Source organism: Uncinocarpus reesii, genomic scaffold (genome assembly GCF_000003515.1).
Source record: "Uncinocarpus reesii 1704 scaffold_1 genomic scaffold, whole genome shotgun sequence".
Classification (NCBI taxonomy): Eukaryota; Fungi; Ascomycota; class Eurotiomycetes; order Onygenales; family Onygenaceae; genus Uncinocarpus; species Uncinocarpus reesii.
The window spans coordinates 4864926-4880141 of NW_003052500.1; the positions used below are offsets into that span (position 1 = coordinate 4864926).

The 15216-nt window shown below is 49.1% G+C and overlaps 6 protein-coding genes across 6 annotated transcripts; 3 read left to right on the plus strand and 3 right to left on the minus strand.

Annotated features, from left to right (window-relative positions):
- Nucleotides 1-379: 379 nt before the first annotated feature.
- On the minus strand, nucleotides 380-634 carry UREG_01866 (uncharacterized protein; the record flags this gene model as incomplete). The annotated part of the gene is made up of 1 exon (XM_002542304.1): nucleotides 380-634. The coding sequence occupies one exon, from the start codon at nucleotides 632-634 to the stop codon at nucleotides 380-382; it is 255 nt and encodes an 84-aa protein (XP_002542350.1).
- Nucleotides 635-3854: 3220 nt separating this feature from the next.
- Nucleotides 3855-4592, plus strand: UREG_01867 (uncharacterized protein; the record flags this gene model as incomplete). Its single annotated transcript, XM_002542305.1, has 1 exon — nucleotides 3855-4592. The coding sequence occupies one exon, from the start codon at nucleotides 3855-3857 to the stop codon at nucleotides 4590-4592; it is 738 nt and encodes a 245-aa protein (XP_002542351.1).
- Nucleotides 4593-5127: 535 nt separating this feature from the next.
- UREG_01868 (uncharacterized protein) lies at nucleotides 5128-6319 on the minus strand (the record flags this gene model as incomplete). The annotated part of the gene is made up of 6 exons (XM_002542306.1): nucleotides 5128-5406; nucleotides 5478-5650; nucleotides 5710-5757; nucleotides 5816-5878; nucleotides 5931-6125; nucleotides 6202-6319. The coding sequence occupies 6 exons, from the start codon at nucleotides 6317-6319 to the stop codon at nucleotides 5128-5130; spliced, it is 876 nt and encodes a 291-aa protein (XP_002542352.1).
- A 2322-nt stretch (nucleotides 6320-8641) lies between these two features.
- UREG_01869 (uncharacterized protein) lies at nucleotides 8642-8875 on the plus strand (the record flags this gene model as incomplete). The annotated part of the gene is made up of 1 exon (XM_002542307.1): nucleotides 8642-8875. The coding sequence occupies one exon, from the start codon at nucleotides 8642-8644 to the stop codon at nucleotides 8873-8875; it is 234 nt and encodes a 77-aa protein (XP_002542353.1).
- Nucleotides 8876-9435: 560 nt separating this feature from the next.
- UREG_01870 (40S ribosomal protein S13) lies at nucleotides 9436-11649 on the plus strand (the record flags this gene model as incomplete). Its single annotated transcript, XM_002542308.1, has 7 exons — nucleotides 9436-9772; nucleotides 9823-10419; nucleotides 10624-10678; nucleotides 10736-11004; nucleotides 11066-11098; nucleotides 11343-11368; nucleotides 11476-11649. The coding sequence occupies 7 exons, from the start codon at nucleotides 9436-9438 to the stop codon at nucleotides 11647-11649; spliced, it is 1491 nt and encodes a 496-aa protein (XP_002542354.1).
- A 328-nt stretch (nucleotides 11650-11977) lies between these two features.
- UREG_01871 (uncharacterized protein) lies at nucleotides 11978-14594 on the minus strand (the record flags this gene model as incomplete). The annotated part of the gene is made up of 4 exons (XM_002542309.1): nucleotides 11978-12490; nucleotides 12546-14003; nucleotides 14029-14104; nucleotides 14125-14594. The coding sequence occupies 4 exons, from the start codon at nucleotides 14592-14594 to the stop codon at nucleotides 11978-11980; spliced, it is 2517 nt and encodes an 838-aa protein (XP_002542355.1).
- Nucleotides 14595-15216: the final 622 nt, after the last annotated feature.

Here is a 15216-nt window from a genome sequence, read left to right on the forward strand (position 1 = left end):
TGCCGGCAAGAGACCGTGAGGACCAAACTCTTGCAGGCAATGTGCACATTCGGGGAGCCCGGCACTGTTGAGCTGAGGCGCAAAAGAGAAAGAGAAACAAAATGAAGGAGCGAAAGCAGTGGGCGACAAAAGAGAAACCTAGGGAGAGGGGCTGCAGGAGGAAGAGACCGGACGGGGGATGGGTTTTGGAGGAATATCAGGAGATGTCCTCTGTTCCATTATTATTCGGCGTCGAGGCCCAGCAGACCCACGGGTATTGAGAGGCAACGCCAGGAGAGCTATATCGCACGCAGATTAAGCCAGACAGTGGCGCCGTGAGTTGACTAGCTGGGGCTGTTGAACCCCGCCCGTCCAGCGGCCATCGCAGAGACTGTCGCTGCTATTCTCCGGCGCCATGGGAAGCCGACGTTGACAGGGAGTCGCTCAGGAGATCGAGATGGGCGCAGGGAGTGCGACTCTGGAGACGACCAGGCAAACCCTGCGACGTGGTAGGCCAGTTGCCCGAGTTCCACCAGCAGCGAAGCCCACCTATTATCGTGGGCAGGTTGGGATGTTCCACCTTGCTGGCGACGGTTTCGAGTCGCCAGCCCATCCCGGGAGCGTCGAGGCCAGGAACACCACGCTTCGGATCCATGGGAATCGCAAAACCACTGGCTCCGTGCCAGAATTGAGAACGCCAATCGAAGCGCTGACGAGAGGTCGCTGTTCTGCTTGGCCGGCTGCTTTCACAGCAATCACCCGCGAGTGCGATTTGGGCTTCTCATTCGCGAGCAGCGGCCGGGTGGCTGTGTGCGCACAGGCGACACGGGCATTTATTTTTTTTATTCCCAGCGTGGCGACTCGAGAACGAGGACGGCGATGATTCAAAAGACTGGATTCTGGAGCGGATGAATCCATGGGTTTCCATTGCTCTCGTGGGTTTCGCCCAGCACCATCTCCACATGTCAGTCTCAAGCCGAGATGCCCAGCGATAAGTTAGTTAACTAATCTACGCTCTGCGTCGCCAAAGACTGCAGAATCGCGCCCTGCACACAGCTGCTCTCACTCGTTGAGAAGGAAACGTCCACCCGCTGCGGCCATCCCACAAGATCCAGCGAGAAGACAGTTGATATTTATTCAATATACTGTTCAAGGCCGTGACTGGAACAGACGCTGGACTTGTGACCACGCTGGACCCCGTATCGTGAATCCGACGCCCCCTGGCAGCGTTGCAGGCTACTGGGCATTCTCTCCAGGGTTGGCTGGGGTTTTCAGGCTGAACAGGGCCTCAATCCTTGTCGCAAACAAAGCTCCAGCGTGTTCCAGAAGCACCAGTGAAGAAGGGACTGGATATCGAGCCTCAAAAGGCAAAAACTGAACTAGTTAAACTAATAACGAGCCGTTGGATTGCGATGTTCATCATTCCCAGGCGGACTCTTTTATAAGCTGACATCAATTATAATACCATCCCAGAGTTATGCATGAACTTGTAAACTGCTCGATAATAATGGTGGCTTCAATCCCGTTTTCAAGAAACTGCATACTCGTGGACGCGAATTTATCCAGAGTCGAGCGGTCGATGGAGCAGGCTCCACAGAATATGGGCAGATCGTCAACCGATTATCACTGATTTGCACTCAACGGCTCGACGGTCAGAGTCAGGAGGAACGCATCCTCGGCAGTGATTAATAGGCCTCCAGGCATCCTTTATGCACGGCAAAGCACGTCTGATGCAACATTCTACCGCTCTCCCGGAAACGAACGTCTGCAGCCAGTCATCATTTGTAACTCGCTGCGAGGACGCCAGAACCAACCCCGGAACGCATTCCACATGGTGGACTCATAATTCGGAAGATTTATATCGTGGCCTCCCCGCACTCACGTCGTGCGTTATTATTATTATCGCAAAAAGACCACCCATCTGTCCTCCGTATAGTTCGCCCGCTGACCGCCGGTAAGTAACTAAGCAGGCAGCCCTGATCCATGAAGACCTAAGTCCCAACATCAAACCTGGGGATGCTCCCCAATAATGCCTTGCGCAGAGGCCTGCTCGAGTCCATATCCCATTAACTGGCCTGGATGCGCCGTTGCATGGTGGCTACCAATAATTGGTAAATTAGACCACATTTTGAATCATGGCATTCTAATTTGGTCCGGCGGCGCCTATCAACGGTTAACAAGTAGTTGCAGCGGTTCTCTCGGGTTCCATTCCTTTGGGAACGGGTCGTGTCTTGCAGTTCTTAATTTTTGGTCTTGACCAAATGTTGGTTTGATGATTACTATTGACTGTATCCTGGTCTCTTGCGCCGTACCCTTCAGCTTGTCAACCTGGCCCTGATATTGCTGGAAAGGGCGATGATTTTGCGTCTTTTTGCCCCCTATTTCCTTTATCGACTTTTCATATATTGATCTTGGACTCCTTCCACGATCCCAGCGCTGAACGCCACGCCAGGTGTATTGCCGCTCTAGTTCGCCGCCGGCCCCAGACGGACTCTCTAAGTACAGACAGCCTCGCCGACTGATGCACAATGCCAGATACAGAAATCTCCAGGGATGAACTCGTGAGGTTCCCATTTCGATCGGTTGATATGACTGCAGCAGACAAGATGCATTTCTGCGCTCTAAACCTCCATGTGCTGCACCTGTTGGGTTGCTGACCCTCTTCGACGTCGGTAAAGGTTCCGGCGCCGCGGCCGCCCTTTATGTCTGCCTTAAGAGACGAACCAATAACGGAACAAAACCCCGCAGCGCCGGATGATAGAACTGGCTTCCGTGAAGAATTGTTTCCGGCACTAGCAGTTAATTGGTCATAAGAAGTGTCGGCAATGTTCTTCAACAACCGACAGCTCAGCGCGTGATCCTCCTAGGAATACTCCGTGCCGCTTCTCGGACCTCTCAGCTTGTTATTGCCCGTCTGCTATGAAGTCGAGGTACCTTCCAGCTGTCGAAAAGCTCTCCTTTTGCCGTTGATACCGAGCCTGGGCCTCTTGAACCTTTGGTTATGGAGGGATTCAATTCAGCAGTGTGCCCTCCCAACTGCCTTGATTGCAATTCGGAGCCGTTTGCAACGCCGATCAAGAAGATCCAGGCAAGGTCCATGAACAGGCGTGTCAATGGTGATTGGAGAAGCTATGTGATCCCTGGTATAAAATTGGGTTGATATCAAAAGCTTGATGCATGAAGAACAATTCGGCAAGCAGGCTCCCTCACTATCCCGACGCAAGGCCCGGACTGGCAAGAAGTGTCATAGGACTTTTCGGGTGCATATTAAGAAGAAAAAAAGAATATGACCTAGGCGGAAAAACGCTTGCCATCCCCACATTTTGAGCTCGTTTACACCCTTTTGCAATGCGGAAGAGGCACACTATAACCCCTTAGCATTGGTTGTGATCAGTATTGACCACTATGAGCTCTTCACGGTCCATTGATCTATCTGCTTCTGGACCACGGCTCCGTTTCCGTCAAACGCCAGTTCAAGTTTGGGCTCTGGCCTTGAGGGGTTGTATTGGCACGAGGCTGCAGAGGCATTGTGGATGGTCAGTCTATCAAACGATATAAAAAGGTTCCGGCAAGTTACGTTTGAAAAACTTTTGCACTCCCCATTTTTCTTCTCAATTTTAACCCCTCAAGCTGGCTTCTGAATTTTGATTCAGTCAACAGACGTGATAGAAATTTTTTGGTAAGTCAGTTCTCTGCTATGATAGTTCCTCTTCCTCAGCATCAAAGTTCTGAAGCTAACTCCTCTGTTCACTTGATAGCAAAGATTTTGCAGTTAGACTCTCCATTTTGACCAAAAGTTTGATAGAAGGTATCTCTGTTTTCATCACCGATACTTTGATATCCACTAACCAGATTGATAATACAAGCAGCGAAAAATGTCGTTCATAACATCATTCCCAGCCAAGTGGGAAGGGATTTGCATGCGTTATCCTCCAGGATGGATTGAGGGCGTTGGCTCAGCCCTCGTCCAGGTTTTTGGCTTCATCATCCCTGGCCTGGTCTTTTTGGCCATCGACATGCTCAAACCGGTTGCATTCGACAAGCGAAAGATCCAGCAAGAATCCAAACAGCCTTCCAAACGACAAATGATTTCATGCCTGAAGCTTGTGTTTGGAAACCAGGCGTACCTGATCGGCTCTCACTTTCTCCTCCTGCACTTCTTGAAATACAAGTTCTCGATTTTCCGCATGGACCCGCAACTCCCCAGTATCCTCGAGGTCGTGGTGCAGTGCACCGTGGGTGCACTGCTGAGAGAAGTGTTGTTTTATTACGTGCACCGTTTGATGCATACCAAGATGCTCTATAGAAAGGTCCATCGGGTTCACCACGAATTTCGGGCTCCGGTTGCCCTTGCCGCAATTTACTCGCACACTTTGGACCACATCCTCGTCAATGCAATGCCGATTTATCTCCCAATGGCAATCCAGAGAGCCCATTTCTTGACTTTGATGCTGTTTGCGGGAGTTGCAGTGTTTGATGCTGCGGTGTCGCACAGCGGGTATCATCTATTCCGCGTACCGGATGTCCAAAGCCACGACGTTCACCATGAGAAGGGCAATGTCAACTTTGGAGTGCTGGGACTGATGGACTGGCTTCATGGCACCAATGCCTAGGTAGGATATCGTCACCAGAGCACGCGGAAACTTAAGCTAACGAATGTCGTGTAACTAACTAGGGATTCAGGCCGAAGCTTGAAACACCATGAACCAGTGCGCGAATCGAATTCAAGCCACGAAGGTATCAAGCTGCGAAGCGGGAAAATAATATCAAAGCTAGGAAACCTATGTAAAGTGGCAATCTTCATGCTGCCATTGCCCGGCACGATCAAAGGGACTTTCATCGGACGTTCTCAAGATCATCGGCCGGATGTTGGACATTGTGACGGCGCTAGCTGACTAAAATAGTTAGACTCGAAATTAGCAAAGTTTAGCTAGCCGGCCAATCACATCGAAATAACCATCTATTACTAAGCATATTGCTGGAGGTTCATTATATCAATCAAAGACATCACTTCCATACTCCGCTATGTCATAACAGATATTAACATTATATTATCAATTATAGACTGAAAAACACCAGTCAAATATGTCTTCGACAAACTCAAGACGCACAGGTCATAGCCAGCATTATATATATAAAAAAGTCTTTTTACTGGGTGAAAGCAGCAGAGCCACCAAAGGGACCGGAAAGAGCGGCATTGCGAACTCTTGCAATGCAAACATTCTTCGCCGATCCAACGGTGCCGGTACATTTCATACCCTCAGGCATCTTGACCTTAATTTCAAAATCGGAGTTCGAGCTGGTGGAAAGGCCAGCGACACCGGGGATGTTGGTGAGGATCTGGGCCTTCTGGAAAGCGCCTGGGTCCTGGCCACCGCTGGATGGATCAATTTCAGCCAAGAGAGGTCCCGCTCCATCTTGGTTGACCTGAGCGCGAAAAGACAGCTACATCAGCTCACTCATTCAATTCTGGTTTGGGTTGATTGGATTTTGTTTACCTGGTGGTAGATCATCGTCACGGTTCCGTCGGAAGATGCTGTTGGGAGGCCGGCCGATTTGCCTTTGCCGTAGTATTGGTTGACGCCGCCCTCTTTGATATCGGCGCCAACGACGGCACCGGTAGCCATACCTGGCATCGCACCCCCAAGGCCATTGCCAGCATTTGTGATGCCTAATACACTGGGTTAGGGCTACTTTGAAACAGCGCACACGGTTGTTTTAAAAACATACTATCCATTAGAGGCTTTAATGGGGTGGGCTGAACGAGATCTTGGACGCCTAGTCAATCTCATTAGTTCCCAATCCAGGTAACAAGGCATGTAAATGCGAAGCTTACCATTGAGTACAGCACCAATGGGTCCGGTGAAGGCAGACGCTGCTTCATTGATCAACTGGCGAGCTGCAACCGTTAGTTCAACCCATCGGCTTTCGAAGAAGGATCATCAGCTTACCGCCCAATAGGTCACGAGCATGTCGCTTGGATCGTCCCATGTATGCATCCATGACCTTGCTTGGGTCAACGGGGCCGTAGGCGGTGCGACCGAGCGCGCTAGCCTTGCCGCCCATCTCGGAGTTGCGGATGATGGCGGTGTCTTTCTGTGCACCGCAGGCAGCGGAAGCACAACCACGTGGTGTTCCATCAACAACTGGAAAGCAGGCCAGTCAGTTATCCGTCATGTACAACGTGAGATTGCAAGCCGATTGGATGATCTGGAGACATACCACTCAAACCGGGCATGTTGACGCCATTGGCGCCTTTAACGAGAGTGATGGTTCCATGCGCAGCAACCTGGCTGCATGAGACAAGAGCAGAAAGAGCGAAAGCGGTTGAAAACTTCATTGTGGACTCGTAAAAAACCGATCTAGAATAGACTTGAAGCGAATGCAGTGATTTTATAAAGAAAAGAAAGCTGCAAGCTAGTAAAATGTATAACGACCGTCAGAAGAATGAGAGTGTGTTGCAAGGAGACAAAATGAATGAGTTCGAGATGGCGAAGATGTGCCAGTCTTTATACAGTCCCTGGAAGTGCTGGTTCCCCGTCAAGGGCGCTCAACTTCCAGTGTCACCTCGAGATGTTCCAAGTATGAGACTCCATTGGCCATTGAGCATCCCCAGAAGGATCTACTTCAAGGAGCTTTCAAATGCTGGTCAAACACATCGGCTGATGGTCAAACAGCACAGGGTAAGACCTGGGTGAACCTTGCTGATGGGCTGGAGTTCCGGACTTGAATACCCTGAGCTTTCATCAATGCAGTTCGGCGTGAAGAACCATCACAAGCTCTCCTTTGGGTGGTTTCAAATTGAAACTAAACGTTTTGACGGGAAACTTGTGTCCGCACCATCCAAACTCTGAACTGGCTGCATCACCAAAGAAAGAATGTGTTCAGAACAGCTTGCCTCACAAAACACCGGACTGCGTCTTCAACAGTCTAAACATTTGGGTATTCTGGATTAAAGGGTGCGAATCGTGACAGGTGGGGGATGTTTGATGTGTTCGGGTGTTCATCAGGTTGGTCTCCTGTCTCAAAACACCTCCAGCGAACCACATTCACAGTGAAGGAAAACTGCAAGTAGAGCCGGCTGCTTGGCTCGTTATCTCGGAACAGAAAGCTCTGTTCTTTTTGCCTGTGACAGCTCCATTTCGAGCCAGCGATTTGATTGTACGGAGAAAAGAGTGGTGGAAGTCCTAGGGTCAAGGATGGTGCGGCGGAGGATCAGCAGGGCGAAGGGGGAATCACGGACCGTACTCCGACGGAGTAGAGTACTTGATCACATTCTGTGATGGGTGTTGCTGGACTTCCACGGCGCTTATACGGAGCCTTCATGTACGGGCTCCTCGTGTTGGCGGTTGAAGGCTGCGGCCATGGTTGCGAGGACGGGAGCCATCAGAGGTTGGTTTACAGATTTCCCCTTCTGAAGGAGCTTTCTCACCATATTCACCTGTCCAAGCATCGAAGCATCCGGGATAAATGCTCCTCTCGAACCCAGAAGCGCGAGGTTGGCTTCTGTACCCCCTGAAAGTTATGGGATCTAAAATGTACCCAGGTTCTACTATCTAGGATCAATCATTGATGGATCTCATGCTTCATCGTCTGGACCATTCGACTGCTCCCTGCTGGATTTTGGCGCGGATCCAACTAGCTGACTGCTCCAAGATTCGTCACTTTTACTATAACCACGACGGAAGTCTTTGGACAGGTTCATTGATACTTCTAACATTATTGGTTCATACAGTACTGGCAGCCAGCTAGAATAACAAGTTCTCCAGTGCTATATCAGAGTGAACAAGCAGCACGATATTGAGGGAAACAGTTATTTCGGGCAAGATGCAATAATTAATCGAATCCTCGGATCACTTGAATGTGTGACTGTCATACTCCATGGGTCCAATATTTGCAATTGAGGTTTTCCGATCCATTCTAAGATTGGCGGTAAAATCAAGATTCCATCTCAAAAAGAGGAGTGATCGTCTTCTGACCCTATTCCATAACTAGCGGTTAGCTTTGATTCCGCATCACAGATGGATATGAACATGTCAAAATTAACGAGCATCGGCGCGATGCAAATATCAGAAGTCCATTAAGATCATCGGGGTCAAGCACAGTATGCTCACCCCTGACATAAGAGGTACCAGAAAAAGTGAATTGGGTGTATCATCATCTGAAGCGAGGAAACGAGGGCAAGGGGAATGAGAGGAACTGACCTGTTAGATTCCTAAGAATTCATCAAAGAAGATGCAATGCTTTTCGGTGGGCGATGTGAATCCTGCCAACAACACTAGGAATGGATTTCTCCAAGCTCGCTGCGCTGCGACTTTTGGTGGAGAGAAGAAAAAATCTCAAAAAAAATCAAAACAAAATGAAAATCCAAAGCCGAGAACGCTAAGCCCAACGAGGAGATATTCCACGTGATATCCTGGCTTGGCACCCTGTGTCTGTCGAATCACACCGAGCTGCAGCAGCGCGTGGCCAGGGGTAGGGGATGCTTCATTGCGGTGAAGATGACGGGGTTGGTTGATAAATGCGAGCGGCACTGCTCGTCCAGACCACCAGCTTCCGTCCGGAATTGATGAATGTCAGGCTTGTCGTTGATTTACTGCTCTGTTCCTAGGGTTTTGCGGACAGGAACGTCAGGGTGACAGTTCCCCGCATCTCATTAACCATGCCTTTCGCCGCGCTCGTTAATGCGTTCCGCAACCTTGACCGTGGGCCTCAGGCCGCGTACGAGGCGAACAATGATAAATTGCTGCTTCGTTTTTACGATGTCCTCACACGCACCTGGCACCTGGGCTTCACTTCCTTTGGAGGGCCACCTGTCCACTTTCGAATCTTTTACCAACGATTTGTAGAGGGCCTCGGAGGGAAGACGCCATGGGTTGACGAGCAGACGGTGTGATATGCGCCCTTTGAAGTTGCCTTGGCCCCATTATTTCGGACTGGAACTCTGACGCGAACTGGATGATGTGTATCGTAATAGTACCAAGAGCTCTTTGCGCTCTGTCAAGCTCTGCCGGGTCCCGCGAGCACCAAGGTGCTCTTCTGCATGGCGTTGATCCATGCCGGGTTCCTTCCGGCTGTCATGACATTCCTAGCTTGGAGGTGGGAGTTCCGTGGCGCCACCTAGCCAAGAAATAGGGCTAATGTTGTTTACATAGTTTACCTGGTACCATTGGCATGTTTGGGCTTTCGCTTGGGGTTCAGCGGCTCGACCAGGAACTTCCGGATATTGTGTATGCTCTTCTCTCGGGTCTTAATGCCTCCACAGTTGGTATTATTGCTCTGGCTGCAGTTCAAGTAATATAGACCCTGTGATACGTTGACCTGCACTGCAAAAGCTGATATTGATTTCCCTAGTTAGCAGAGAAGGCTATAAAAGACGATATCACCAGAATCCTCGTCATTGGTGGAGCATGTGCTGGATTATGCTATAATGCGCTATGGTATTTCCCGCTATTAATGGTCATAGGCGGCTGTTCTACCGCTCTCTGGGATACCTACGGCCGGAATACGTTTGCCAAGTTGAAAAGGAATCTCCGAGGACGAAAACGGCCGTCGGACGTTGTTGCCGAAGAAAGCGTAATTCCAATGACCATACCACTCCAGCAACCATCATCGACAACGAGCCTACAAAGGCGTACCGTTACGTCGAGAGGCGATGATACCCAGGGACACACTCCCGGCACGGATGGCGTCTCCGCCACTGAGTCGATTGGAAGCACAATCCACCGTGTTGACACACATTCTCACTCGCTCCCATTGAAATGGGGAATCTTAATCATTGTAGCTTTCTTCGGTAATGCCTTTTCACATCCTCTGATATATATTCACTAACCTAGAAAATAGCCTCCTTTATTGCCATTATGGTTGCACGAGGGACTCTTGATAACCCGCCGCTTGAGCTGAACTTGTTTACGAACATGTACCTGGCTGGAACCATTATCTTTGGTGGCGGTCCTGTCGTCATTCCCCTCCTGCGCGAGTATGTTGTTGAACCTGGATGGGTCACTTCCCGGGATTTCCTCATTGGTTTGGCACTCATTCAGGCATTTCCCGGACCAAACTTCAATTTTGCGGTGTTTCTGGGTGCTTTGGCGATGACAGCTACCAAATCGCCAACAGTAGTTGGATCCATATTAGGATACGTTGGAATCTTCTTGCCTGGTCTGATGCTGGCTGTTGGTTTCCAGAGCTGCTGGAGGGTCATGAGAAAGTATCAAGTTACGACCAGTATACTTCGAGGCATGAATTCAACGGCTGTGGGCCTTGTTTTCACGGCCGTTTACCGGCTATGGGAAATTGGATATTTGAGCTCTGATGCCTCCAACGGACAAAGCTTGGGAAAGGAGCCGTTTTGGTTGGTTGTGGCGGCATTAGCGTATGCCGAGAATGCCTGGTTCAGCGTACCTCCCGCCATAGCCATTATCTTTGGCGGAATCCTGGGTTTGTGCTGGTATGGTGCTGTAGGGAGTTAGGCTTCCGTGGCGGCTTTGGGACGATGAGCTTTAGAAGCAGAATTAGAGGCGCAGATATCTTGAATTTATATTAGTCAAGCATTGCCTGACCCCTTTTCGGCAAGGGCGGTGCTCAAAGAAGTTTAGTGCTGTGGGGCTCAAATTGGGTTCGAACTAAAGTGTAGTTGGTTAGACCCGCCCTCAACAAGCGATGATCACCTGACTGCGCGAGCCCTAATTGCTTGTTCGTGCGATTCGAAAGGGCAAACTCGCGACTTGAACTGACTGTGAATCTGTTCGACCAGCGCCAACGATCAATACACGCCGCCAACCGAGTTCTCCTCCAGGAACACACATCAACACCAGTCCAAAATGGGTCGTCTTCACAGCAAGGGCAAGGGTATCTCCTCCTCTGCCATCCCATACTCGCGCAACCCACCCGCGTGGCTCAAGACCACCCCCGACCAGGTCGTTGATCAGATTTGCAAGTTGGCAAAGAAGGGTGCTACTCCTTCTCAGATCGGTGTTGTCCTCCGCGACAGCCATGGTATTGCTCAGGTGAAGGTTGTGACTGGTATGGATAATTCTTAATTGAGACCGATTGGGGTTGAAGTGCTAATATTTTCTCGCGATAGGTAACAAGATTCTCCGTATCTTGAAATCGAACGGTACGAAACCATATGTGATTGCATTCCACACGTGAAAAAAAGGTCGAATGGGCGGGTGCTTGAATAGCCGCGGATGGGATTACCATCCTCGCAATTCGGGCCAACGTCTTCATTTACTATATTCATCGAGCTTGTTTCCGTTGCTGGAACATCAAGCGGAATATGTCAGCACTGCCTCTGCTTGGTCATAGATGACTGACGGAGAGATTTTCTTCATGATTAGGCCTCGCTCCTGAAATTCCAGAGGACCTCTACATGTTGATCAAGAAGGTATGTACTTCCGCGATTTCCATCATTCCCAACATATCGGCCTGGGCTTTTGCCTTTAGGGGTTTCCGCGCGTTCCGTGAAGCGATGGTTAACGTTTGTTGATGTAGGCTGTTTCCGTCCGCAAGCACCTTGAGCGCAACCGCAAGGACAAGGACAGCAAATTCCGCCTCATTCTCATCGAGTCCCGTATCCACCGCCTCTCTCGCTACTACAAGACCGTCGGTGTTCTTCCACCAACTTGGAGATACGAGAGTGCCACCGCTTCCACCCTCGTCGCATAATCGGCGATTCTGATACCACCAAAACTGAAAAATTAAGCCCAAGAATTTGGTGTTATGGCGTGGAGGATGCATATATGCTATTAGTTTAGTTCTCAAATGAACTCGCAGACATTCTAAGGATCGGTCAAAGTGCCTTTCGGCGCCGGCCGGTCAATTTCCAGGAAACTCGAGTCTCCAGGTAGCCAGAATTAGATACCGTCTCTACGGAGTACGCAATCAAATAACACTGTTATCCCTGACTATTTAAGTTTCAGCTTTGCAGCCCATTCATCACATATATCCAAAAATTCGATCTACATACAGAGCATGCGCTCTTTTTATCTGGTATCTATTGGAGGTATCTGACCTCCTTCGCAACAGCATTGCACAGCTCAACTTTGATCCCTGCTCCCGTTAAGACGTGTATCCAAAGTCTCTGGGAATCACTAAGCCGGTCATTAGGCGACTTCACCTCAACAAACATAACTTCGCTCTTCTCTGTACTCCAAAGGAAAAGATCTGGGACCCCTCCGCCTCGTTGCTGATATTCCTGTGCCATGACTCTACATATCGTCGCGAGCGCCTCACCACGAAAACATCCAACAATTTCAACGAGATCATCAAGTTCGAAAGACCAATCGATACCAATCGCGCAGGTTTGCCTTTCGGATTCTCGCTCATAAACTCGCCGGAGTATTGATTCAGCCTCGCCATTCGATATTTGCGCCAAACGGTGATTGATTTCGGAGATTCGAGGGGAATAAAACGAATCGGTGTGGAGATCGAGAGGGCAAGTCTGGAAAGGAGTCTGAAAAACGCAAGGAACGTAGGTGAAAATCATGTCGTAGCACAAAAGTCCAAACTAGGTGCTCTATGTCAGTAGAAGAATTAAACACGAATGTTAGGCTAGATCATACCAGAGTACGGAGAATGCCGCCTTCACAGTGATACCCCTTCCATCCATGATCCCGATACCAACTTAGACACATACTTTCGACCCTGCATTCAACGTTATATTCCCTTTCATCTATCCAGACCGTAGGTCGACCTCTGGCCGAAGCCCCAGGATTTCCATTGGTTTTCGAAGCAGGCTTGATAAGGGGAGCTTTTTCCACGCGAATACCTTCTATAGTCCTTTCTTCCGGTTTGCTCAACATAACATGACTAAAGTCATGCTGCTCACGTTTTGCGATGTTCAACGATCTTTCAAGTTTTATTATTCGTTTTTGCAAGTCGTAATGGTAGACGAGATGACACTCAGGATCTTCAAGGCCTTGCTCGCAGGTTCTAAGAGCAACTCGTTTCCATTTCTTTTTCTGAGCGTCTTCTGAGCGACCCTCTGAAGGTGTTAGACTCCACATGTAATGCTCTTCAAGTAGCGCTTTACGCTGATACCAGCCTCCCCGACGTGAAGGGTGAAAAAACCGCTGCTCTAAAAGTTCGGTCAGGTGTTCATGTTCCTTGTTGTAGTCCTTAAACCGGCCCAAGGCGTAGAGTCCTTTGTGGACGATCCGCGTATAAACCCAAGCCGGGGAGAAACGTCGGAGATATGCAATCTCGCCAGGGTCATACTCTTGGCCCTGCTTCAGCTTTTCTTCTTCAAGTAAGGTCTTCCATCTGGGGTATACGCTCTCTGACAAATCTTTGATCATTTGTAGTTTCTCTGACGTCGCGAGATTGCTAGATTCCATGGCATTGTCTAGATCAAATTGAATTCGGATTGCAGTTTCGAATTCAAGAAGCGCGGATCTCGTTGGAAATATACCATTAGTCCGTGAGACGATATACTCTGGATAGTTCCTCCGGGATATCTTAGCTAGGATTATTGAAGTCAAGGATTTCTCGGTCCACTCCGTGGACCGATAAAAAACCAAATGTACGCGTTCAAATAATTTTAAGGGTGCAGAGGAAAGTCTGATACAGTCACCAGTATGGTTCAAAATCTTTTTTGTCAGGAACGCATCGGTAGTGGTTTGTTTCGAAGGGCTCAATTCTGCGCCGCCAATATCGTTGCCATTTTTTAGGTCAGACGAACGAAGCCACGCCAATCCAGTCTGACTGCTGCCAGCTTCACGGAGAGCTTTTAACAATTCCTTCTTGTTTTTACCTTGAACTCTAGCCTCTTTGGCTAATACCTTCAACTCGTCTAGAAGCAATAATGAAGATGCCTCTTCCAAACATGTTATCTCTCCTATGCCTTCAGCAAACTGAAACACATCGCCAAGAAGCGCACTCTGCGGCTCGATTCCCATCGCATTTGCGTCTTCTTGACATGTTGGTAGAGGCCTGACTTCTCTTAAGTCTACAATAGCAGACTGCATATCTCCAATGTCGTGGTAATAACCGAGTCGATTAACACGGTGCCAAGCGGACGTCTTGCGCAGAAACAGTCGTACATACCTGAAACCAATCAATAATTACGATTTCACCGCTCCCAGGATACGCGATAGGCGAATAAATTTCAAAGCCACAGATTCTAAAGCGAGGAGCACCTACAGGTACTGAGACTCATAAGGTAGCGCTTTCCAGTGATCAAACAAAGCCATCTCTTTCGAATCAAACAAATGGACTTCCTCGTCTAGCACGCATTGTAGGGCAAGATTGAAAGCATCCACGTAAATGGAACTTCTCCCTTTTATCCACGATCGATTTTCATATCTTTCTTGTAAACCGAAGTTTTTCGATTCAGGCAGGTCAGATGCTTTGGATGCTTCGTACTCATCAATTGCCTGTTGATATGTTTTTATAGGGGGTAGGCAGGTTTCCAGCTCAGTTGGTTGGCTTGATTGGTGGCTGTTTTCATTCTCATCCCGCGTATCCTCGATAACTTCGGTACTCAAGAGACTTGGCTCATTGCTGTCGACTTCCGATTTGGAGTCAGATTCTTCGTTTGGAGAATATGAAGTCGGCGGATTCTCTGATCTTCGAGCCCGTTTCCGTGCAGGGCTGCGAATCCAGTCTTCCATAATAACTCGGCACGAAGCACTGGATTAAGCATCACCATTCCAGCAATTTGGCCTTGCAGGGTTCAAATGAAAGTGCTATTGCCCGTGAAGAAAACAAATGAAACCATTTTCGCTGCGTCTTCATCATTTTCTGCTTCGTGAGACGCGTCTGCCGTAACGCGATCACGTGTGAGAGATTGAACTTTGCACTGTTTGCATCGATGATGAGCTCGATCTTCGCGTTGGCGGCACGACGAGCATTTGATGCCGGCAAACGTCCAGCAATTCCAGGCCTCAGGGGACAATGAATGGCTTCTGGCAGGGCCCCTATGACTGAACCATCCTCTTCTTCGTTGCTCACGCAGCCAGCCGGGCTGGCTTCTCCGAATTGTCCGAGTACGAATATTCCACACCCAGCTCCGATTTACAACATGGACGGGCAGCAGCGGGACATGCCGTCTCCAATGCAGAATAACACAGTATGTCAGATATTCCAAAACCCGCTTACATAGCCAATTGGTAATGACGCTTTTACCATACCTGCTTTCCTTCCAATCCAATCCATGCACATGCCTCTTCACACACTTCCTCCGAACAAATCAGCTTTATTGTTCGCTTGATGCTAAATCAGAAGTTGGCATAA